The sequence below is a fragment of the Nelusetta ayraudi genome, unplaced genomic scaffold (genome assembly GCF_046127955.1).
Source record: "Nelusetta ayraudi isolate G7.1 ecotype Tasmania unplaced genomic scaffold, CSIRO-AGI_Nayr_v1 ptg000048l, whole genome shotgun sequence".
Classification (NCBI taxonomy): Eukaryota; Metazoa; Chordata; class Actinopteri; order Tetraodontiformes; family Monacanthidae; genus Nelusetta; species Nelusetta ayraudi.
The window spans coordinates 13,840,336-13,866,284 of NW_027466098.1; the positions used below are offsets into that span (position 1 = coordinate 13,840,336).

The 25,949-nt window shown below is 46.6% G+C and overlaps 1 protein-coding gene across 2 annotated transcripts in view; it reads left to right on the forward strand.

Moving 5' to 3' along the window:
* The first annotated feature begins 470 nt into the window (after nt 1-470).
* stard13b (StAR related lipid transfer domain containing 13b) overlaps nt 471-25,949 on the forward strand; it is a 61,467-nt gene continuing 35,988 nt past the window's right edge. Inside the window, exons 1-5 of one of the 2 annotated variants that reach the window (XM_076036483.1) lie at nt 471-683; nt 1,928-2,750; nt 8,775-8,918; nt 10,818-10,922; nt 16,058-16,091. In XM_076036483.1, the coding sequence (XP_075892598.1) occupies nt 2,052-2,750; nt 8,775-8,918; nt 10,818-10,922; nt 16,058-16,091 (982 nt within the window). In that variant the 5' untranslated portion in view covers nt 471-683; nt 1,928-2,051. Of the gene's footprint in view, nt 684-1,534; nt 1,559-1,927; nt 2,751-8,774; nt 8,919-10,817; nt 10,923-16,057; nt 16,092-25,949 lie in introns of those variants that run through there. The other variant, XM_076036484.1, reaches the window with a different exon arrangement.

Consider the following 25,949-nt stretch of genomic DNA (forward strand, 5'->3'; position numbering starts at 1 on the left):
TCGCTATCGGTCAGAATGTCCAAATCCTGACACAGACGTGTCATTTTTTTTATCATTGTGTAATATCCTCCAGTAAATCACGGCGCCCCTCGCGCCTTTTTTTCCTGCCCCCCCCCCCGACTTGAAAGCATTCCTCGGCTCGGTGTTTAGAAGCCTAGGTCACGGCTCCTGCACACCCAGGCCCGCCGATGAAAAAAAAAGAAAAAGTTTCACGATGGCTCGCAGGTGGTCGGCGCTGAAAAAGGCTGGAAACCTTATTTTACCTCGTCTTCCTTTCGCAGTGCCGGCCGCCGCTGCTCCCTCCCTCCCTCCCTCCTCCTCCTCCCTCTCCCTTGCTCGCTCCCTCCCGCCCTTCTCCCTCCTCCCAACGAGCACACATTCCCGCTGCTCTTACGCATATTCTGAATGGTTAAGTCGCTGCTAACTGAACACTCCTGCTGCAGGACACCCCCCCCCCTCCTCTTCCTACTCCTCCTCCTCCTCATCCACCACCCTGCAGGGAAACGCAGATGACAGGCTTGCCTTTAAGCAGAATGGGCCTATGGGGACATAAGTGTGGCTCGGCGAGGGGGGCTGTCCCACCCCGTGTGCTGGTACAGGATCAAGCCTCGCTGCCACTGTTTTGCCATGATCTCAGTGACAGCGTTCAGGCAACACAGGCAGCCTTTATCCCCTCTCAGCAGGTGAGTCCTCGGCTCTTTTTCTCTCTCTCTTGCCCCCCTCGTGCTCTGTCGTGACTTTTTTTTTTTTTGACATTTCTATTCTCTTTACCAGACGTCTGTCCAGTCTGTGTAGGTTTGGTTTTACATGAGAGGACTTGTTCTCATTAGAAACATTCTTGGATGCCTGCTGTTTTCCTCTTTTTCTGATTCCACTTCTCCTCCTCTTGGTATAAATAAGTTGTGCTCCTGCCTTTGCTGCCCGACCCTCCCAGTTAATTCTCGCTCGGTGACTTCTTTGCCCCATTCGAATCCGCTCTGCATTCATTCTAGTATAATAAGAGCCTCTTTGCATGGGGTTATTTAAAAGAGGGGCTTCTTGGAAGCGGCCCTAATCTCCTGTACACTCACTAACATGGAGTCATTTAGAGTTTTTATTTTGCAAATCCATACAGACGGTGTGTCTGTCATTGGATTATATCTTTTGTGTAGATTTTCTTTCTGGATTTCTTTTTTTATCTGCTCTTGTCTTTAAAGCAAAGACTGCGCCTGCATGTTTGTGTGCATGTGTGGGTGTGTGGCAAGTGTGTCAAGGCCATGGCAATGGCTGGCAACTGCAGCTTTCTCACAGAAAAGAAACCCGTGTGCGCAGCTGTGCCAGGCGTTTCGAGTCAAAACTTTCAAAGTTTTCCCGTTTTTTTCCCCCCCGATTTCACTTGCTCTGTATATAAACTATTTACAGTTCAGGTTTTGTACGGCTATCTCTCAGTGAATCCATGCAAGACGAACAGGAAGAAGAAAGTGCTCGTGCTGCAGCACAATAACGCAGCGACAGGGGATTTCGGATGTCTCCCAACTTTTTCCAGGGCGTGTTTTGAAGCGGGGCTTGTAATAAAAGGGTGAGTGGGATGTTAACCACGGTCGAGCGGGGACAGCCTCTCCTCTGATGAATGGTGCAGCGCGTAGTAAATTACCTGCTGGGGAACAGCAGTCGGATTCCTCTGCGCGGTGATGTCACTGCGACCGTGCGCGAAACAGATCCAGACATGAAGAACCCGGTCTGGGCCAGATGTTGAATTTCATAGCAAACATCTCGCTGGGTGACACACGGCCGGAGCTCCGCAAGCTTCACTTAGGGGCTTAGTTTAGCGCTGAAACCTGGCTGAGTGTCGAGGCTTTGATCTCCTGAGGACGTGCGCCAACGCCGTGGAGCTTCAATTCATTCTTTGTTTGCCTTTTTTCATTCATTTATTGTTTCTGTTTTTCAGGCATCTGCCGTGTGGTTTCACTGAGCACCTTGGACAATAAAAAGATATGGCCGCCCGGCACAGCAGACACAAACACCTGTGGATACACTTTTGGAACGATGAAGAACTGTAGAACCAGAGAACAATGGAGACTGTGGAGAATTTAGAAGGACGTCAGTCTCGGACAGCTTTGGGATTGTTTGCAACGCAGGGGGCGACCGCCAAAAACTCTTTCAGCTCAGTGTTGGTGAACGGCTCTGAGGACCAGAGTGAGGATGATGGCCTCCCAGAAGCCCAGAGCTCCCAGTTTGAGCTGGACAGAAACCAGAGGAACGGCATGGATTTTGTCCGGAAAATCAGCTCAGACACTTTGGAAGAAGCCGAACAAAAGTCAGTCACTCCTGATGAGGAACACCTGAAGTTGGTGCCGCAGCCCTGTGACACAGATAATGTGAATGCATCGCACACAGAGAAACCTGAACCAGAACCACCTTCAGCCTCTCCTTCTTCAGAGCAGGAGGCACCGCATCATCTTCTCCCTCGCATCGTGAAGCACAAACCCGGATCCATCACCTTCTGGGACTGCAGTGTCACCCCGGCAGCCGGCAGCGGGCCCTGTGTCAACGGGAGCTCTGACGAGTGCTCGGCCGGCGAGGAGAAGCAAGATGACGACCCCGATTGCGGCGACGATGACAGCGGCGACATTTTCGAGGAGCTGCCTCGTGGCCGAGAGCCTCCTGTCAGTCAGAGGGGCAGAGACAGGCAGAGGAGGAGAGGAACCTCGAGCGCCAGCGCTGGCAGAAGCTGTGGCTACGAGGCCGAGGGGGAGAACAGCAGCAAGGAGGTAATGTTGCCGTTTGGAATATATGTTGAAGAGATTTGATGGCTGTCATTTGGCATCATAGGGAGATTTTTAAGCAACAAACTTACAATTTCATAGTTGGATTCTTAAATTAAAAAACACATCAGGCAGTTTTGGAACTCATCTGCTTTATTATTCCATCAATTCTTCTGCTCGGCCCACTTCTCAGAAAGCTGTAAATACTGCAGCACACTAAGTGCTTTGTGATGTCACAGAGGGCACTGACACGCCTCCCAGGTCAGAGGCAGGACCTGCGGCCTGTCGCTCGTTGTTTCAGTCAGGGGATGAAACTGGGTTTTTGTGTGAGGCCTACACATGCCGTTTCATTAGAAATGCTGAATAGTTTTGAGGATAATCAACAATGCATGTGCATCAAAAGGGACATTTTCGTTCCTCACATCCTGGAATAAAAATCCAGATTCATGTCCTGAAATGACACATATTCAGTTAAATGGCCAAACAGACAAGATGATGCCTCTCTGCCGAGTATTTTGAGTTAAATGTTACCATTTTTCTTCAGTAGTTTATTGTGCACTCAACTGTTGAATGCCGTGATGGTGACGCTTTTCACATCCAGACGTTTGACTAACACTAGGCAAATTTTTTTTGTACCCTCACTATAATTTTTTTAAATCTCGGAAGTGCAGCTGCCCACTCCGAACAGCTCTGACCTAATGTCGTCAGGAAGTGTGTGCGCGTTTACGCACGTGTGTGTCAGTCAGCCCCCCCCCCCCCCCTTTGTCAGCCTAACGCTCCAGTTGTGAGTTGTGTCTGCATTTAATTCTGTGCTTCCCGCCGTGTGACATCATCACACTGTGGCCGAATACACAGTCAGTCTTGGTGTGGAGGAGAACGTAAAAACTCACTGATGGAGGAAGGAGCCTCTGCTGCTTTCTCTCTTCCTTTCTCAGTCGCCAGCAGCGCTTTGACACTCGCTCCGGGATTAGCCTGCCGTTAGTGACCCGCTCCCTTTATCCTAAACAAGTCGGGGCACAGTGGAGCCTCTGCTGTGGCCTCGCTCTCTAACAGTCCCGTCACCTCCCGTCTCGGCTCTTTATTGCCCTGTTAAAAGCTCCATATGGACATTCATAAACATGACGTAACAGGGCCGTTCTTTCTAAGAATAGAAGGACAAACAACACGCAGCTGGGTGGTGCGCAGCGGTTCTTCTTTTATTCCACCCCACATAGCTTTTTGATGATGATGTTTGAGGAAAATCTGGCTTGATATGCAAAATGACACCCAGCAGATGAGGGGATACGTCTAGTGCCACCATCAAATCGATAAAACAAACTCTGTTATGTAACTTACACGATATATATGCAAATATATGCACCGTGTATCCATGGGTAAACGCTTCTTCTTGACAGAAACTTCCGATTTAGACAAGCAGCTGAAATAAAACGCCAAATCAAAGCAAAAGATTTTATTTACAATTCTGTTTGCATAGAAGCTCACTTCATCTTAATTTTGCCTCGACGCCATTCAGAGGTGAAACTCCGATTTAGATTAATGACAATAGAAGTCTTTGACCCAAAACACCTTTTTTTCAAAGAAGAAAATCTTTAATCACCCCTTTACAGCCATAATTTGTGTAAACCCTACACGAAATAAAAATAAAATAAAATAAAAAGTACACATAAAGCATGTATACATTACTTGGACATACAATTGTTGCGCTCCTATGCACAATGTTCAGATAGTAAATAAGCAAACTCAGACGCAATCTTTTACTTAATGACACCTAGATGCAGTTGTTAGCAGTAGCCATGTGAGGGCACTGTCTGCATAGAGTTTCGACCCAGCGTTGCCTTCTAACTCCCCGCTAGCTTCGTCGTTTAGCTGAGCTTTAATTTAAGAACCTTTAAAATAAATAAATAAATAAAGCAAATATCTCAACCCTTTCCACTTCGGTGGAGATGGCTACGTTGGGTTTGTCTTTTGTTTGTATTTTTCCCCCCCCCTCTTTTCTTTTCCGCGTGGCAGGATATTAAGAGTGTAATTTATTCCTGCGAGCAGCCAGGTAGCCGTTGCCCTTTCTCATGACTGGCTGCTACATTGGGACACCTCCATGGTGATCTGTGGCACTCTCTGTGGGTGGCGCGGACTAGGCACCAGGCCCAGAGCTCACACACTTAACTCCTCATTTCCATGTCAAAGCCGCTGTGTTGGGACGTACAATGTGGCCAATTTGCGCTGATAAAGTTATAGTCGGCTCACATTTTGTTTTACCCAGAAGATAACATTAATGCATTTATCTAAAGGATTGACTCATACCAGCTCAGTTGCCATGGTGTGAGGACTGCACACAATGGCCCGGGGCCTGGGCCCAGGGGAGAGACACCAGGAGATGAATCAAGGGTAGTGTCTCACTCCAGCGTCAGGCCCTCTCTGGAATTTGTCTCATTCTGTGGAAGTGTCCACATTCCTAAACGGCACCTTCTGGGGATGTCACTGAAAAGAGACAGCGTGAATGTGTTCCAGATTTGGCCGCAGCGTGGGCCACACTGGGGCATCTGTTTCTCGCGTTTGTGTTTGTCTGAATGCAGGAGTTAATTAGGAGTGCAGAGCGTGAGACTTTTGCAGTGTCTTTCTCCTTTTCACAAAAATTGTTTTTTTTAATTGATAGGATCAGGAAAGCTTGGCTTTTTAGATGCAGATGAGTGAGAATCATCATCTGAAGTCTATTTCTGGCTCCTTGACATTAAGGTCGGATTAAAGGTCTCCCTCTTTAGGTTTTATCTTATACTCTAGTCTAGTTACTCCAATTGGAAATGTCTAGAACACAATAGGCTTAACCCTCTGTTTACAGCCTTTCCTAACAAAATCTCAACGTCCACTTTTCTTCCTACACAGTTTCTGAAACGTGATGCAAGCAAATTCAGTCATGAATGGATTGAGGATGGTGCGTTGACAGGCTCTGGACTAGAAAACATATGGGAGTCTTTTTTTTTTTTTTTTAAAGCTGCCAATCAATCCAGAGACTCATTGGGAAACTTTCTGCTCTAGGGCACAGCTCAGTTTGTTGCATCCTGACTCACAGTAACACCACTCGGCCAGTAGTGAGGTGGAGAAAATTAAATGAGAATAAAACCTCTGCATTTGCAATCATTTCAGTCTACCTGAACAGTTTCACTGTGGCTGAACCCTAAAACCCAGTCATTAAAGGAAATGCAGACCATACAAAACACATAGATATTATGTTTTTTCACTTCAAGTTTTTAATTTACTCGAGCGTTTCCTTCTGCTGGACACACTTAACATTTGACAGAGGCTTAAGAAAACAGAAAGCAAACATAGGCGGAGGGAGGTGTCCCAGGTGTCTAAACAGCCGACTGTAATCCGCACACAAAGCTCTCCTGCTGCCGATAAACCTCATATCAAACACTCCATGAAGCAGCTGGTCCACATCAGCACTTTGTTGAAATCAGTACTGTTCAAACGTTTTGTTTCCAGTATGATAACCAGGGACGGGATGGCATGTTATTTTTTTTTTTTTTATCAAGCTCCAAACAAAACTCGCTGAGCCTCACAGGATGAGTTGTCCAAAGTTAGTTTTTGTCTCCTTCTTTTTGTCCCCTCAGAACAGCCGTTGATTATAAAGGCTACTGTGCAGAGGAAGCAGTAGTGTGGCTCTCCAGGACGGAGTCAGTGAAGCCTGGCTAACCACTGCCCGCCTTTAGTCACTGATCAGCTTTTATCAACCTGAAAGAATGTGAAGGCCTCCTGTTTGTGAAGAAGGCAGGGAGGAAATTGAGCTGTCGAAAATGCAGTGATCCACTCCTGGACCCTTTTTTATATCAACTGGTCTGAGGCTGTATTATTTGTTGTTGTTTTCTTCCCATTGACCCCAGGTAACCCTCCAAGGACTAGCGGGGTGATTGGCCACATTTAGGTCATTCCTAAATGTCCAGCGTTTGGAAAGAGGAACTTTCTCCCGGTCAGCTGACACTGGGTGGCCGGTAGGGTGGACAGACCCTCTGGTGTTTCGTCCCTTAATTCCTCACAATTTAGGGGGAATAATGCAACACAAGCCTGCTGCCTCTTGGAAAGCTGGAGAAAAAACATTTCAATGGTTTTGCTCATACAGGCCTCTCCCACAATCCCGTTAATGATCATCAGTATTTATTCTAAACGGAAACCAAACAAATTAACGTCAAAGTTCTTGAAAAATGTTTCTTTAGTTCCCTTGTGCCTTTCTCGCCTGGATGAGCTACGCTTGTTTTGTTTCAGACATTCTGGGACTGTCGTCACAAAACCTCCGCTGACCACATTCGACAAAGAAACGCTTATGCCCCAAGAGAGACTTTGTGATGCAACTTTTAACTTGATCCACAGAGCCCAGTCACATTTTTAGGAGGTAATTGGAACTTCCTCAGGCCTGTCAACACTAAAGGATTAACAGCTATATGGACACATTGTTGTAGCTGTCCGTGATGTCGTCACCATCTTCTGAAGATGTAGTGAAGTCAAAAGTCCCATATTTGGATGATATCACCTGTTTTACTTGGTGAGTGAGAAAGGTTAATTCTTTCCTCCTTTTTGCTAGTTTCGCTTTTCGTAAGGTGTGCAGGAAGACACTCAGCTCTAAAGACCAACCACACTTTTATGATGTCATAAAGTGCATAAAGGATAGTGACACAACAACAAGGTGTTGGTTTTGCCTCTTAGCCGCCTTGTTTTCTCCCCCTCCAAATGTGGAAGGTCCAACAAAGCATCAGGTCTAACAGTAAGCTGCAACTTGGCATTTATTTTCAGGAAGCTCCAAACAGAGTGCTAAATATGATTTTTACGGAGATCTTTTTTTTTTTTTTTTTTTTACATTTCTGACATATTGCTTGTTTGATCTTCGCTTGTGATAAACCAACTGAAAGTAACTGTAAACTTACATAATGATGACGTTTTGGAAAGTATTTCTGCACTTCCTCCGTATTTTTTCCTTCATAACCACCATTGGCTTAAAGTGTCAAACAGTGCTGAACTGTTAGGACAACATTCTTGAGATTATTTTAAAATCGTAGGGACCAAATCTCTCTGTTGACCCTTTGCCATTAAACATCAGTTCCCTAATTCACCACCTTTCACCTTAGAGAAGCTTTCTTGAGGCACAGAAGGCTGCCACCTGTCTGAATGTCTTCCTGAAAGGCTTTGACCTAACGTGTGTGTGTGTGTGTGTGTGTGTGTGTGTGTGTGTGTGCGTGCGTGCGTGTGTGTGTGTGTGTGTGTGTGTCTCCAGGCAAGAAACACACACACTCTTCCGCTCTCCTCTCCCAGCCGACTGCTCTGCTCACATCACAGACCAACCGTGATAATTTATGCCCTGGTGACTGAGGTCCATCACGCTGATTTATGAGGCCGGACCCCCACATCCTCAGACAGCAGCTCCTGTCTGCTTGAGGCTGAGGGTCTATTTTTATCCATGCGGGGTCTGGGGAGAAGCGAGAAAGCCAGCACAGGGAATTCCATCCTAGCTCGGAATGGCACACATGCCTGGAGACCTCCTCTCCTGCTCTTTCACCCCGAGACGCGGCGCAGCAGATCACATTTCCACGTGTGGCAGCGGCGCTGGCCACTGATCTAGCGTCTGCGATTTACAAGATGCTTTTCTGGCTTCGGCTGTAACTCTTTTTTAGGTTTAGGGCAGTGGTAAACTGACAGATGTTCTGGTCTTACTAGAAAACTGGCCTGTGTTAAATAACTCCCTGGCAGGCACCCACTAGGCATTCTGCTGGAGCTCATTTAAATGACGTCTCATGCCAGTTTTAAACCCACTGTTCTTCATTTCAAGATCAAAAATTCTTCCCTGAGGATCAAACTGATTCTATCAATGCTGATTCTTTGAGATCACAAGCACAAAGTCAAATGTTTCAAGCCCTACTGAATTAATGCAAACAAAAAGTGTAGCGCAGGCCCACAAAAGACTCAAAATATCGAATATTAACATGTGAAATTTACACTAGAAACTCCCCTCCTCTTGACTTCAGTTCTCCCCTGAATATCCTGCAGGAGTCTCCGCTGTTCAAGGCTTCCTGGTCGGAGTCCATGAGCCAGCTGATGAGAAAACTTGACCGTCTGAACCTAGACATCGAGGAGGCTCTGAGTGCAAGCTCCTCCCCCTCTGGCACGCCCTGCACCACACGGAAGAAACAGGTGAGTGTTAAGGAGGGACAGTTGGCCCCAAATTGAAATTTCAGTTCCAATTGAAATTTTCATTTCGGCGGAGGGTCCGGTGGTGTTCTCTAATCCATGCAACAGTTCTGGAGTTTCACAGAGGGGAGAAGAAAACTGTATTAATACACCGTCACCCATGAAGTTGCATCAGTATTCAACATAACCTGATGAAATGTGTCCCAATTTACCCAAGTGGAACTGAATTCCTACTTGACGTCTGTTCAGCACCACAATCAACAAGTGAAACCCAATCTATTCCGACTGTTTGAGCAAACAGTGTTTGGACTCCATCTGAAAGCGCAACATAACATCCCCCAGCATCTCTGCGTTCCTGGAAGTCGCTACTTCACTGGAAGACAGAGAGCTGCCTGTGTAAACCTGCGTCAAGTGCGACGGCGCGTAAGAAATAAGAAAAACGACGTAGAATTTTTCGACACAAAGGAGGAGCGCTAGCTGCGCAGCATTCTTGCTCGTCCCACGCACGCCTGCGGGAACTTGGCCCCTGGCTGCTGGGGGGAGGTGGGAAGCGGTCGGGAGGCCTCGGTGGATATTTTGGCTCGAAACATTGTCACAACATCAATCAACATCAGTCGTACTGCGGACGATCACCGGAGGCGTGTTTCGTTAAGATTGTTTTCTTCTTCTTCTTCTTCTTCTTCTTCTTCTTCTTCTTCTTCTTCTCCTTCTCCTGTACTGTCAAAATGAAGCGAGCGTGCAGATAACCGCAGCGACAGCAGCGGCCCCGGTCGCCGCCGGCGTCGGTACTGTACGCATTCCTGAGAGGCATGTATGCCGCATTCTTGGTCATGCTTGTAAAAGTTGGCCAAAATCAATTTACTTTGCCGCGTGGAGAAGGGGTTGGAAAATCCCAGAAGATTATTCGGACCCGTGAGCAACAGGTGTTCGTCAGGGATTTATGTCATCGTCCAGGGCGGCAGAGGAGAGGAAGGGGGCTCGGGGGGAGCAACAAAAAAAAGTGTTGCACAATTTGGTTCGGGGTTGAGGCGAACCCTCTCGGAATGGAGCTGCTGCTGTGTGAAGGAGGTTCCAGCGCGGCGGCCTCCTCTGATACGTCTCCTTCTGTGACACTGCCGGCTTTATCAGCCGCTGTCCCCCCCGACTCGGCTCTGACTCGGAGGGGTCCGCCGCTCTCAGGGGCCACACTGTGGCGTACAGTGCTCCGGCCGGGTCGGAACAGGCGACCATTGTGCCTTTTGAGGTTTTTTGCGACCGGGACCCTTCTTAACCCCCCACCCTCCTCGCCCCTCCACTCCCCTCGACCTCCAACTCCCCCAGTTCCTTTAAAAAGGGGCTCCTCTCATGGTGGCATGTTTCGCGAAGAATATCCCACCAGAGTTAGCGTTCGGGGGAACAAAAAGTGCCCTTTCGGTGGAGGGGGGTGTCGGGGGGGTGGAGGGGTTTGCTCCGTAATGTATGTGCGGCACAGAGACGCTATTGTGTCAAAGGCAGTTTTTGTATGATTTGCTCCATTAGGAACGGTGGAGAGAGGCTCGCATGCCTCGCAGGCATCTGCATAACCATCCCAGGCATTCACTATTACTTTGCCTTAACTAATGACGGGCGACTGGGGCCAAGACGAGACGTCTTTACTGGGATATTTGACAAGGGTCGTAATCTCGGGCCCTCGTCCGAGGAAGATCGGCGCACACAGGCTCCTTTTGTGCGCCGTGTCTGTCCGGCTGAATCCAGAGCGGAGATTTCACTTCCCCGGCAGTTGACCTCGGCCTCTTGTTTTCTGTTTTCTTTTTTTTTTTGCAACCCCGGACACCGTTTTTAGAACGTCCTGTCCGAGCGCTTCTTTGGCCCTGGCTGTCCGTCTTATTCGTTTTGAGCCTCTTTTGTGTGATGTTGTTGCAGAGCGGAGCGGCGGCCAAGTCCGCGTCCAGCCGGAGCGTCCGAGAGCAGAGGGCGGACGGAGGGGAACGTCCGAGCCGAGACGGGTCGGCGGCCAAGAGAACGACGGTAAGCAGCTCAAGGAATTAAAGCTTCCTGTGCACGGTTACGGCGATGCTATGAGGAAATCATCTGAGTGGTTTGGACTGGAAAGTCTGGAGTTCCATGCACTGGTTCTCCGTATATACGAAAGGGTTTTAGGATCATTACACAGGTTTTTTTTTTTTTAAAGCTCAAAGCGGCCTTGGAACCGTCTGTTTATCAGGCTGGTTTTTACTATTGAGGCTTTCCAGAATCTTCAGGTCCTCCAGTCTGCCACTGGCCTTTTAAACTTATTATGTTGGCGGAGACCTGAGGGTTCCGCTGAACATTGATGTGTACAAAACTAAACTCAAGTCCCACTTTTTCAACCTGGCTTTGACTGTTCTGAAGTTATTTCATCATTCATTTGTTTTGTTGTAATACTTCTTTCAACTGTCATTTCTTTCCTCACATGATATAATTTTTATATACTTGTTTTATTTTTTCCAACACTTGATTTGTTTTCCTTTCACCTTTTGAACATGCTTCATTATTTTCAGCATTATATTTATATTTTGTTTGTTTTACTACTTTTTATTTAAGTTGTTTGCCTCCTGTTTATTTTGACCCTCTCACGATAAACCTTGTTTTTTTTTTTCTTGTCCTCACTGAGTGTCTGCTTGAGTCCAGTGATTCCCAGTTCCTCATGTTGCTTCCTGATGGTCACATCTTGATTTTACCATTTGATGCCTAGTTACCATTTGATATCTAATTTCCATTTCACACTCTTCCACATGTTTGACATCAGGGGGTTTAGATCGGGGGTGGGACTTGACATTTGTTCCGCAGTTTTTTATGTGTGAAGCACCTGGCGCTACAGTTTTTGTATGAGCCTTTATTCTGGAGCTGGTTTGCCTAAATATGATCAAATGCAGTATCAAATTAAACTGTTAGGTCATGATCTCTGTTGTTTGTCTACTTTAACCTTCAATACCAAAACTACACACACACTAGAACTAACTAAATTAAAAACAAACACAACACTCCGGCTCTTCAAATATTTGGAGTTAGATTTTCTACAGAAAACTGAAGAACCTACCTAAATATTCAAGCACTTTTTTCACCCTCAATCTCTGTGACATTAATACAATTATTTATTAAAACCCAACATCACTTTTTTGTGTTGGCAGAAATACAAAAAAACAACAATCCCATAACAGAGGTTACATTCTTTTTTCATTCTTTTTCAAGATAAACTCATCACCAGCTGAGCCAAATTCTGGCATTCCCTGTAGTGCAGCTGTTTCTTCCTCTACATCTGTAAATATTTGCGGTTTGCGTTTGGACTAAGGTCAGCTGGGCTTTCTCAAACAAACAGGACTCACTCCTGCAGGACAAAGTATATAAATGTCACTATTCAGCAGCCTTAAAGGAAACAGACAAGTGGAAGATTTGCAGAATGCAAGCCAGGGTTTGTATTCAGACCCTGGCAGCTTGTGCTTTGTGCCTCCTGATGGCTCTCAACCTCCCTGTCTAAGCACCCGGAGTTCACGCACATACTTTCAGTCTTGTTCGTTTAATTCTGTATTTCCGGATTCTCTGCAGCCCTCTGATTTAATATCAGGGCCATTATAATATATATTTCTTTATTGTCTGCATGAGCCAAGTTTAAAAGAAAGGAAGATTAGTTCTCACAGGTGCTGCCACCTGTCTGTGTGGAAACCACAGCTACCTCTTGAAAGTCACAGTGGCTCGGGCTGAAGCCTGATTTCAGGACAGCTGGGAATGTCGGCAAATGTTGAAGACAAGAGTATTTTGACTGCAGCGGAACCTTTGATGTTACAGGATTTCAGATTCTCAGAGACGCTTTTGAAGGTGTTTGTGGGAAGTAGACATTCTCGATGTACATGCCTATATCTGATCAGCCAATCATGTGGCTGTGATTCAGTGCATTTCGACGTGTAGATGTTGCAAAGACGACGCGCTGAAGTTCAAAGCCAGCATCAGAAATTTGTAGGAAAGGGGCTTTTTATTGACTTTGAACGTGGTGAACATGGTTATTGGTGCTAAACGAGCTGCTCTGGTCTCCAGGGATTTTCACCACATCACAGTCTCTAGGAGGACAGTCCCAAAAAGATAAACTATCCAGTGAGCAGCAGTTGCGTGGATTAGAAGGCCTTGTTGATGTCAGGGGTCAGAGGAGGCTGGTCAGACCGGCAGGAGACCATACAAAGTCAACAGGAACTCAAAAAACCTGGGTGCAAGCAATGTCTTTGAACATCCCACACAAGAGAAAGAGATGAACACAATTAGAGGATCTGTTTTCCTGGACTTGAGGTTTGATGTTTGCAGGGTAACAGACTCCACCTGAGGCAAGGTCCACTTCCAGCCCAAACAACTCAGTGTAAATGGACAGAATCGTCGCAATTAAGTGTAAAGTGTGAGAAGAGCTGGTTGTTCAGCCAACGACAGAACACAGGTGATCAATGTTGTATTATGTAATCTTGGAGGCAGTGGCCGGCCTCAGTGAGTTTGTCTGTTTCAGCCTTGGCGCAGCTGAATGGAAACAGTTTGCAGTGGGTAAAACGGTGTGATTCCAAAACAAAATCACCCCACAGCTTTCTCTGGGCTGTTTCTAGTTTCTTTTTTTCCCCTGCTCCCCGCTAATTGCAACCATGCAAAGTTTCCCCAAAACAGATGGTCTGACAGCAGTGTCGCACGTGCAGAGAAATTGCCTCTGAGAATTACATAAGAAATCTGGTGTCAATCTGACCCTCCCGGACGCCGGGACGGATCGAATTGCCGTCTCTGAGTATAAGAGCAAGCAGATTTACGGGGTGGGCTGGTGCCTCTGACTTCACACAGGGATGTTTTATGGAAGTATCTGGTAAAGGTTTTTGGCACCTGCCTGACCACCTTTGACCCCCCCACTGCCTGCGTGTGATCTATCAGAAGTGGAATGCACTTCATATCTGCCCCAATCTGCCGCACATCATGCAGGCTGAGCTAATCTCGGCTGGAATGTGCCGGGTGTTAACTAAGATTTTGGCCGGTTCACCCCCACCCCTCTCTTTTTTTTTTTTTAAATCCTTAATATCTTTATTTACTTAATGATAAGCTTCTTTTTGCCCCTTTTGTCAAGAGACTTTCATAAAGAGCCATGACCAAAAATGCACTTGTGACCCCTCTCTTCTGCAGTTATCACGAGACATGTAACAATTCGCTTCATGCAGACAATGAGGGACAATGTAAAAGTCCAGCAGAGCGATAATTCACTCCAGGCGTGCAAAGGTGCAGAGATGCATCAGATATGAAGCTGAGCTCGGAGATGAACTCGGGAGTTCTGAGGTGAACTTGGACCGGATTTCCAACGTGCATGAATGGTAGTTGTACAGTTGAATTGGGTCATTCGCTCATTCGATCGCAGATTTGTTCATTATATTTGGAAACGAGACAGTATTTTGAATGAGTTCTGCTGATGTAGTCGAACTCAAACATTTTAAAGTAGGGAAAAATAAAAAATAAAATTGTGAGGGAAAAAAAGGGAGAAATCTATGATTAACAGCAAAATTTATCAGACAGTAACTGACCAACAAATGTAAATTTCCCATGCCCAGACTTTTTTCAAATTTAAAATGATCACATAAGTATTTATGACTCAATCAGAAAATGTGCCAAATATCATATGATTTCACATGCATTAAAGGCCATTTTCACACTTTCATATCTTGAACGTGACGTGGTCGGTCTTATTCATTGCCAAAGCATTCTTCACAGCACATCATGTCGAGGCCAGCAGTCTCTGAGGCCCTCGTGTTGTTGTTGTGTGAGGACATATTTGGGTTGAAGGCTCCTGAACGTTTAATCAGTGCCGACAGGGACGGGCAGGACAGAAGGCAGTCAGCACCGACTGACCTTTCTGGCCGCTGTTGACTCTTACGCCGGGTGTCATTTGTGCCGAGACAGCACCCATCATTCACCCGGTCGGTCCTGTCACCGCGTGTGATCGTCCTCGTCGGTGTGAGCGGAGAGACGCGTCCTGAGAGGGGGAGCCGTTGCCTCCGTCTGACTGCTGGCGGACGGAACTGGGCCGATGTGTCTTTTAAAGTGGGTCAGGGCTCGAGGTGCGTCGGCATGAGATGCTTTCCGCCTCTGCTGCCGAGTTAAAGTGTGTGCGTGCGCGCGTGTGTGTGCGTGTGAGAGAGAGTGAGACTTTAAAGCCCTGTCAAATTGGCACATCTCCGCCGGGGCCCGCCATCTGGATTTTTGGGAGCGCTCAATATTCAGCAGTTTGCAGCTGGAAGTGGGTCTGAAGCTGCTCCGCCGAGACTTATTTTCTCGGAGAGGAAGCCTCCCCAGCCCGTCCCTCCGAAAAGATGTGCAGTTTATCACTCTGAGAGTGTGCAAAACGTGCTCGGGGGCGCCGGCGCGGCATTAAATTCAGCCTTTGAACCCTCCGAGCGTCCGGGTGGAATTCTGCCAGGCGGTGGTGAATCTCGCAGTCAATAACCAGATACATACATCCATGACTTTTGTGAGAGCTCCGCCCCTCACTCTCTCCTGTGTACACTGAGGAGGTTAAAGTGCAAACACAGGTGCATTCGTCCCACTTATGTCACCCCCCACTTTTTTTTTTTCCTCAACGGTGTTGTGTAAAGGTGAATAAACTGGATTTTCAACCAGCTTGGAGCTCGGAAGCCACAGAACTTTTGTCTTTTTTCCTTTAAATGCTGCTCAGTGCATGTGTATGTAGGTCAGGTGCTTCTGTGGTGTCACGTTCAATTCAGGCAGGTTTCAAATGGTCACTTGTGAAACATGCGTCACTTAATGGTTCATTTTAGCGTCTTTATTTATGATTCCTGTCTCCAGCAGACCTGGCTGGTGTGAGTAATTAGCTGAAGTCCTCAATAGGTCTCCTGAAACAGCATAGTTAGCCCTCTGTTTGTGGTCTTCAGCAAGAACACTTGGTTTTCGCTTCCTGCTCAAAACCACGGCTTAGTTGGACCTTCCACGCGTTCCCTGTGTGACGTCACAAAGGGCTGGTTTATTGAACTGCAAATACTTTCTGCAAAATTGAGCAAACAAAGGACATTAAAGATGGAATTTTCTTAAAACATCTTCATATTTGCTGTTGGTTCGCTTGAGCAAGTTGCTGACCCTCTGTTTCTTCCTGTGTCTTGCAGACATTGAATAAGATGACAAACGCAGCTGCAGCAGGTAAGAAGGGATCCTCGTTTTTTTCCTCCACCCTTTCCTCAAACTCAACCTTCCGGTCAGGTTTGATGGCTGGCTCTACCTTTTCTCTGTCTGTTTTTGCTGGCCAGACATGTGTTTCAGGTAGGGTTGAAAGAATGTTGTGCGTGCGTGCCGCTCAGTCTGTCCGCATACGGTCTGGACTGGGAACCGGTCCAGGGTGTCTGTCTTCCATGCTTCATGGTGCATGCTGGGATAGCACTTGGTGACCCTGAGAGAGAGAAAAAAAAAGGTTAAGCAGGTAGTGAAAACAAGAGCCGGTGTGATAACAGCAAAGGCCTGATGGGATGTTGGCGGATTTGTTTTTGAAAAAGTTGTTTGACCTCAGCAGCCTGTCTGTCTATATTTTGTCTTGTTCATATTAAAGGTAATCTTGTTCACATTAATCTGACAAGGATGTCGAGCCAGTCCAGCTTTGGCGACTGGCGAGGCAACTTTATTTTGAAACAAAAATTAAGGCAGAAAATTTAAACCACCAGAAGACGTGATACTAATAAATTGTAAGAAATGGAAACTTCAAAAGAGTCTAAAAAAATAACATGGACAGAATTTATTTGAAAAAGGAGATTTATTTATTAGAAGGAAGACGGTGGTTTCTGTGGGCCTCTGGATGAACCTGTTTAAAGAGTTGACTGATGGCAAAAACACTTAAAGCCGCCTCAAGCTGCTGATGTCGAGTCCTGGAGACAGGAATTCAGCTTCTTTTCGGAGGATCTGAGCGCTCTGGATGCCTCCTAAAGGGATTCTTTTTTAGGTCCCAGACTGTGAAGTGTTTTTAAAGTCCAGGAGCAGAAGGATTTCAAAATCAATCCTCTTGATTCGCAGGAAGCTAGAGCAGTGATCTAAGAACAGCTGTGATCTGCGGCTTTGACTTCAGCTTCTTATTTTATCTTGAACTCAGCAGATCAACTCTTCAGGCACTGAATCTTTCTTTTTAACACAATTTATGTGTCATCTGCTCAGTTCAAGTGGAATGTAGTTAAAATTGAATCAAAATGCCAAAGGATTATTTCATCACACTCTAAATATTCAAACTAATTTGCTTGTTACTATTAAAAAAAAAAAAGAGTTTCTTTTCCCGGCCGGAATCTCCTCCCGGCTGCTGAGTGATCTCCATGAGGGTCAATCCTGCGCCCCGTGTCCCGGCTTGCGCGGTGGCATCCCCGGCTCTTTGTTAATGAGACAAATGGCCACAGTTGTCTCCGCGCTCGCTCCCGGCCTCTGCCTTAAGAGAGGCTCTCCCACTTGAAAGGCCCTCCACACGTCGACCACTCGCGGGGACCCGGTTAAAATTAGGCGCCGTGCCAGCTCATTGTGTCTGTTCCGCTGAGGGGAAAATATTTGGAGCCCGTGCGATGCGGCCCTCGGGGGGGCAGCTGCGGGATTACGGCGGATGCCATTTTGGGCTCAGGTTGCACTCTCACATGACCTCTGCTCGGGGATGATGGTACCGCACAAGTGGACATTCTGGCGTGCGAGAAACATTCCGCGGAGCTTTCTTACGCAGCGGTGAAGTAATGTGTGGTCCCCCTGCCGCGTATGAGATATCAGCTGTGACCGATCGCTGCTCATTCCGGCCCGTAATTCTTGGAAACCTGAGCGTCGGACCACCGGGAACAACACAGATGAGTTCGTCAACACGACTTGGAGGCTCTCCAAAGTTGCATTCGTCACCGCGCTCAGTTGATTTATTGCGATGGGCCGTCTCGGCTGAGGCGAACATCGCGGGGACGTGTCGCCCGTGTGAGTAAAAAAAAACAAAAAAAACAAAACAGCGATGTTCCATAAAGAAGGTGTTGAAGCCTTTAAAAACTGAACGTTTGTTATAAAAAGACAGAGCTGGCACAGAGTCAGACACTCTGGGTGTAATATTCCCCGTCGGCGTTTTCCAGCTGGTGCTGAGGAGACCTCTGCCACGACACGGATACGAGGTGGCCAGATGGTTCTCTGCACGGACCATAACAACGCTGACTACCTCATTAAACTGACATTGTCCAGCAGGGGAAAGCACATTCGTTGGGTCCAGATCCAAAATAGCGACGCTCTGTCAATGTGCTGCGCACCACTTGGCCACGGCTCAGTCTTGGATTCCTGCTTGCATCTGATCAAACATGTGATTTAACAGACAAATGATTTCCTTGTAAACAAATTCTTTCATGAAATTTGGTTTAGCATCAATAATTATTATATTTTCTCTGTGTACCAGTGGTTGTTCACTCTCAATCACTCTCAAGGCACCAAGTGCAGTTTCTTTTAGTCCAATTACCTGCAACGCACATGCTGCCTTCAGCACGTGCTCTGTTCCGTCCAGGTGGAAAGTGGATGTTTGAAGAAGATATATACTGCTCCTTGCCACACATCCATAGCAAGTGCAAGAGTTTAGTTTTGATATTTTTTGTGTCTGTAAAATGCAGCCATACCTTATGAAGCGCAAAAGCATTCTGCAGCATATATTTCGTAATATTTGAGACTTTAAAATTTTAAGGATGTCCGAAAACTCCCCCCCCCCCCCCCCACTACTTTATGTATCGGCCTTTGGTCTTTCTTTACTTAAATGTAAATGCAGCAGCAGTGGCAGGGCGTTTTATTTTTGCTTTAGATATCGCGTCAGAAATTGTGTGATTATCTTCACAGTGTCGGTGCAGTTTGCTGGCGACTCACACCGAGAGCTGCTGTGACATCAGATATTCTGCAGCATCTTTTAATCAGTCCTGATGTCGTGCAGAGCCGTTCATTAAAAAACACCAGATTAGCACGCGCTCCGAATGATTTAGAAGCCAAACCAAAAACTGTCAGCGCTCGCTGTGATTTATCTGCTTTACAAGCTCCGATGCAGACAGACTTTTGTTTACGTCGCATCTCTCACATTTCACGGACTTCTGCACACAGAAAAAGGAAAAAAAGAAAACTGATATTCAGACATATATTTATATTTTTTTAGAAATCTGAAAAGTCCTGCGGCTGAAGACAAAACCCAGAGCTTGAACCCAAAACCGCATATGGATGAGCTCAGAAATGGAAAGAGGGGAAAAAACAGGCTTTACTGTTAATCCCCCCTCGCGAATGTTTACGTTCTGCAGGCATTACTTAAAAGTTCTCGAGTATTCCTCAAGTCTGGAGGAGACGACGGAGCCGAGCACCTTATTCCCTCTCACGCGGCGGGATTTTGGATTTAAAACTTGTTTCCCACGGTTCCCTGCAATCGCGGCGTGAAAACAAATGGCTTCCTCTGGGCGAGAAGGAGGCCGCCGCGTTCGTCCTCGGAACGCTGCTGATGAATTATTAGCGAGCCGATGAACCGGCAGCCAGACTTTGGCAGTGACAAAGTCCAGAAAAGAGGGACGACTTCACTCTCAGAAGATCTTTGAAGTCTTCGAAACGAACCTGGTTGGGTCTTTTTCTCCCTCTCTCTCCGTTGTTCCGCATGTTTTGTCAGTGCGGTTTTTGTTTCAGAGAGAAATAATCGCTTGTGAGGGGCCGTTCAGTCAGTCAGACAGACAGAAAGAGAGAGAGAGAGAGAGAGAGAGAGAGAGAACGACAGGGTCCAGTGAGAAGCAGTTATGCAGAACTCTTGACTTTTTTACGAACATAAACAAATGGTCATGGAGCGTTGTGACGATAAACACCACCTTTCGAATGCAGAGGAGAGTTGAAATGGCGCTGAGGTGTCTGGTCGAAGCCCCCCACGCTCCCCCAACACCACCACCCTTCACACTCTGTGCCAATCCCCACACATTCTCACCATTTTAATCCATTTTCAATCTTGCTCGATTGGCCATCGGAGACCTCTCCTTCTCTTTCCCACTCTCTCCTTCTCTTTCCCTCTCTCTCCCTCTCTCTCCTCCCCTCTCCCACTCTCTCTCCTTCTCTGTTTGACAGGAAAGCTACACAGAACCCTGTTTCCGTCACATGTAGGTGTTAATGACTCCCTGAAAAGTGGGAGAGAGCAGCAAGCGGATGTGTTTGAGCGTTTCCATCTTTCCCCTTTTCTCAGAAACCGTCCGTGGGTGGTTTGATTTGTTTGGTCATTCCCAGTTTTCCCAAATTACGCTGGAGACGGAGTGAAGCTGGAGGTCTTTACAGGATGAACATGAACCAAAGTTAACCAAAGTGCAGGACGTTGTTGACTGTAATATTTTCAATTACATAAAAAGTAGATAGAAGTAGATCATGGTCATGTGATGCAATGCTGTTTTATATGAGTGCGACACTGCAACGACAACAGTTCTCCAGACTGTGCTTGGGCCTAGTTGACTAGAATAAAGAATAATAATTCTTTTCTTCTGCTTATGACTGTTAATCTTGAGAAATCTGACTTTTCCATTCTTGTGAAGGCCTCCTGAGGCCCGGCAGGCTCCTGACAGTTGCCGCTGCAGTTGAAAACGACAGTCTCCTAAAAACTTTTTCTTTGTTTTGACTTCATATTCGAGGCTTCTGTCTAAACTTGAGACCAGTTAGTGAGTCCGGGCCCAGCTGCGACTGCCAGTCTAATGAGCTGCCGTTCAGACACAAAAATGTCCCACAGTGGATCCTGCTGCTTTGTTTTTTATTGTTGGGATTTGTTGTGAAAACAGAATTTTCATGCGTGTGAGGCAGAACAATACAGAAAGTTAGAAGTCTACGCAATGAAAACTTCTCTTACGCCCCTTAACCCCACTTCCAAAAAAAAGTAATGCTTGGTCTGAACCAGCTGTCGTAAAAAATATATCATAATTGTATTTTTGGGTTGCCTCCTCCAGAGATCCTTCACTCTGATCGTTCCTCATCATCATTTGGTGGACTTTCTGCGAAAGCACCTCCACTTTTCCACATTTCTCAGGGAAGAAAAATCTGGACCTTGACATGTCAAAACAGACCCACATCATCTGTAGTGAAGCTGCCTAGTGGACTTGCAATCCTTCACCCGCCTGCGGACATGACACCGGCCAATGTAAACAGCCAGATTGGGAACATGTTGACGGCTCTGCGGCTCCCACATCAGCATGTGTTGTTTTTTTGATGCACCACCAGTGCGGCCCTGGATGAAGGTATTATATAATATGTGTAGCTGCTAATGCGTGACCGCGGGCTGGTGCTATCTGTTTCGGCCTCGTGCCTGTCCCTCAGCTGTTGCTCCAGTCCCGGGGCCGGCCGGCGCTCTCACCCGGCCCGCCGAGGCCGGCTGTGACCTCGGACAGCTGCAGCCTCTCTGCTAGAGGCAGCCGTACACACACAACGGGGGTTTGCGCAAACAGATGAGGACATATGAAACAGCTTGTCACCTGTTTAGGCGGAATCATAACACCGCTGGGTGACCATGACTTCAGATGCTGTCATCTGTAAGCAAGATTATTGTCGCTAATCGGCGGGCTTGTTTTTTTTTTTTTTCTGTTATGAAATCTCCTTCTGGGTCCGGGCTGAGGGTCAGATTATTCCCAAAGGGGGGAGCAGTACGGAGTACTGCAAGGATTGAATCACAGCATTGGGTTGTTTGCTCTTTTGCTAACCCCGCTCATTGGAGTGCTCTTTGTGGATCTGCTCCAAGAGGGAAAACTTCTCAACACAGTTTGGAACTTGATGTAAAGGACAGTGAACGGCCGTCCCAAAGCTGTCGTCAAACAGTCTGAAGAACATTTGTTGTATATTTACGACGGCCCAATTCCAGATTTAAGTTACGTCTGGATTTTTTTGATTGATTTGGCACTTCACTCAGTATTCGCTGTCATACTGACCGCAGCTAAAAGACCAAAAATGTTTTTTATTTTATTTTTTTTAAATTCATAATCATTTTGTAAATGGTATCATATTGGTCTTAGTTTTCACTTGGATTGTCAAGAAAATCACATATCACCACTTCTAGGCACAGAAGAGTAACTAACGTATGGCCTCGTCCTTTGCACACAATAGGAAGCCTGTTTACTACTAGAGGTAAATACATCTGATTGGTTCATTTTGAATTTTCTAGATAGGGGGTTCATCCAATCACAATCAGTGTTTCCTTGCAGCCTCCTCTTTCCAATCATACAGATTCTTTCCAAATATTATTGAAAAAGTCGCAAATCAAGGCTAAAACAGACTTCTGGCAAGAAAGTGTTTCACCGCACTGTTACCAAAGACAATATGTGAGATGTATGGAAAAATAGCCACGCTCACATGTTTTTCCACAGCTCTGGAAAGGAAAACGTTCAAACGTGCAGCGTGCTTTTATTACAATCCAGGGCTGGACAGCGTGAAGTGTCATGATTTAACGTCTGCTCCATGTTGAAGCGCAGCAGGAAAATCCATTTTCAAGGGGCGGCATCGCGAGCCTCTCGCTCCCTCGGCTATCCGTTGCCTAGCAGGTGCCGGATCGGTGACATCATGGTCTAAATTTACAACTGAGTCATCATTTGTAGATCCTGCACAGACTATAAAGGGCGCTGCTGCCATGACGAGCGCATGCAAAATTCCACACGTGGAAAGATGGAAAATGACTTGTGGTTTCCTGTGAGCGCGGAGGCCAGCCGGGCTGTTTGACAGAGGGAGGAGCCTCCTGGCGGTATTTCTAGACTTTTCTCTGTGTACACAGCAATTTGTCGAAGTTGTGAAAACACGGGAGAGACTATTTGGTTAACCTGCTTCGAAGCCTTTCAATGTTTCAATCGCAATTACTGTACCTATCATCCATATAATAGCGCGTAATAGCATTTAATGATGCTTTCAAGGCTCTGCCGAGCAGGTGAGATCATCGCGTTCAACGGTTCCCGTCAAGTTTGGTTACAATTTATTGCCCTGGTGTAAATCACGGGAACCAGTCGTGCCAAACATAAAGGCTTCATCTGCCACTTTCATCTGCTGTAGCCCGAGGAAACAACACGTTTGAGTTGTCCAAGTCTGAATTATGTTCAGACGGGCTAAATGCAGCAAACCATTAGGACTTCCTCAACAAGGTGTGTGTGTGTTTGCTGCTTGTGTTGAAAGTGCGTGTGTGTGTGTGTGTGTGTGTGTATGTATGTGTGTGTCTTCAGGAATCCAGGTCTGGGTTTTGTAAAGTCAGTGGAAGGAGACGTGGTTAGCCGACTCAGGTCAAGACGCAGGCCAGTCAATAGAGACTGGCCTGTGTGTGTGTGTGTGTGTGTGTGTGTGTGTGTGTGTGTGTCTCAGCACACAAAGGCGAGCAGGTTGGTCCAGCATTCAGCTGCCAGATAAGGAGAAAGGCAGAAATAAGATTTAGGAAGTAATGAGCCAGGAAGGGCCGCACTACTTCATGTTCCTGCTGCTCAGTGGTCAACAGGCTCCAGTCTGACCTTGCAATGCCAGATGGAATATTCAAGGATTTCAAAATCAAGACACTCAAAGTAAAAAGGCGTGTGTCCCATAAGGACACGAGAACTGACTGAAGTTGCGTTAGCCTAACGCTGTTGGAGTGAGTCGCTGTCAGCTCAAGAAACTTTGACAAATGGATTCTCCCGACTACCTCGCAGTGAAACCACAGTCTCTCCTCCTCTGTGGAAAGACTTCAGGGCCCTTCTTTGTTTGTCTTTTAATGTGAAAAATGAAGCAACAACGTCGACATAACCGCCGTCAGCGCTGTCGCTTCTCCTTGTTCCTCTTTGTGTTCCCTCTGACGTGACTGCTGCAGGGAAAAGGTTCCTTGCAGCAGTCACGTGTTGCTGTCTTAACAACTCGACGGAGGCCGATCCAGTGCTCAAAACCTTCTGAAAACACTTTAGGTTGGAGCGGATGAACGTGCAATATTTCAGACTTGGCGATCCAGCTGCGCTGAGAAGTTGCTCCGTCCAACCTGCTGCAGCGCAAACAGCAATTCTCCCTCATCTAAATCAATTAGATTTGTGCAATTTCATTCGTATGGAATCTGGCAGTAATCCCCTGACCGAGCACACACACACACACACACACACACACACACACACACACACACACACACACACACACACAAACACACACTATTACACAGTTTCCAAGACACGGCCATTACGACACAGTTGCTTCAGATACACAAACGGCCTGGGCTCCACCACCAGCCTCCCATATTTCCCACAGAAACCACAGAGATTCCAGATGTTCCGAGGAGGCAAAAAGTCTGCGCCTGTTCTGGGCCCGCTGCCCTTCTCCTCCTGGCCGAGCACGTGGCCAGGCTTTGCACCGAAATGCCGCGTCCTCTCCCCCGAGCAGCATTCTGGGCCACATTGAGCGGAGCCACTGGGGAGTTTGCCCTTCCACCTGCACCCAGATAAGAAGAAAACACACGGCCCGCGGTTAAAGAAGGGGGCCTCTGTCCCGGGGCAGTGTAGCACTGCGGCTTTCTTGTGGTTTCAGACCTGATTAAACAATTTGGCTCAGTAATCAAAGAGCCATATTGAGTGGAGGCAGAACAGACTTCCTGCTTTCTCCCCGCTCTCCGGCTCATCGGCTTTAAAAGTTAAGGGCCTGAGCAGGAGCGGCGCGCCGTTGTCGCTCGGATTCAAACAATACCTGCACTGTGCCTCCAGCTTAGAAGTGGCCGATGAGTCGAGCGTTCATTTTAAGGCCGAATTAATCAAAAAAGTAATAAATCATAGTAATAGTAAATTTTTCTTTCATGTATACATTTTACTTTTTTTGAGGCACTCTTGTTTAACTGTAGGTGATGAGTGAGTTTCATTGATGCTGCTAACCGTGACATTCAAATGGACATGGCTTGTGTTCCAAATCGCACAGTTCTGTGCAGTTCCAGCGCATTTTCTGCAAATGACAAGATAAGAAAAGCCTCCTCTTCGCTTTTTGTTTGTTTGTCTTTGTTTCACCAGTGAACTGCAAACAGATGTAGGTGACTATTTGTGTGGTGAAACAGGCAATTTTTTTCACTTTCATATCCCAACATTGTTTCCTGGTTAAAATGTGTCTCATGAGTAGGAGCACGTTAGCTAGCTAGCGGCTACTAATGGCACTTTTCCATGACACAGTTGAAGAATTGAGCAGCACCTCAACGCGGCTGAAGTTTTCAGAGGGAGACGACCTGAAAGTCCCTTGATGTCACATGTTACGGTACTGTACATATATGACGGTAATCACTATTCTGCTTTTTCGATTGGCAGCCGTGAGCAGCTATCAGCAAACATCATAGATGCATTTCAGAAGTTGAGAGGATAGTGGTGCATCTTCCACTATGTTGCCAGTTTGGGTTTAGTTGATTCTGTGAATTCTCAAAAATGTTGTTTACTCCAGATGTATGTGACTTGGAACACGACGATAGCTTTTATAATGGGTTGATATTTTCATCCAAGTGGACGACTCGTGAGACTTTTGTCATCGGAGCGGAAACTGCAAGACCAACCGCTGACATTCTCTTCTTTGGTTTCCTCTCCCGGGACTGCGCTCGTCTTTTAATGTAAACAGCGTTTTCCTGTTTGAGTTTTTCTTTTTGCGGGGACTAAGGTCACGCTGTTGCTGTATCATTTGTGGTGATGAATGACGGGTAACCCTGCCCGCTGTATTTTAAAGTAGTTTCTGCAGAGCCGTGGCTCAAATGCTTTTTTTCACATCATCACGGAGGTGACGAAAATTTGACATCTTGAAAGATACTTACAATCAATAAAACACGATCTGAGTTTACATTCGCTGCCTCTAAGGAGAAAAAGGTGGAGGTGGAAGGGAGTGAGAGTGATGGAGAGGGAAATGCAACCTCTGTGATTAGACCCTCGTTGCTCTAATAGGAACCAGCTGCCGGACAGTGGTCTGAATGTTTTCCCATGCGTTTCTCCGGCCAGTGCATTCAGACCTGACAGCATTACATGCTTTGTCATTCAATGAAACAATAGCCGTGCACGCTTGTCGTGCCAGTTTCACATTCTTCGGGCCTCT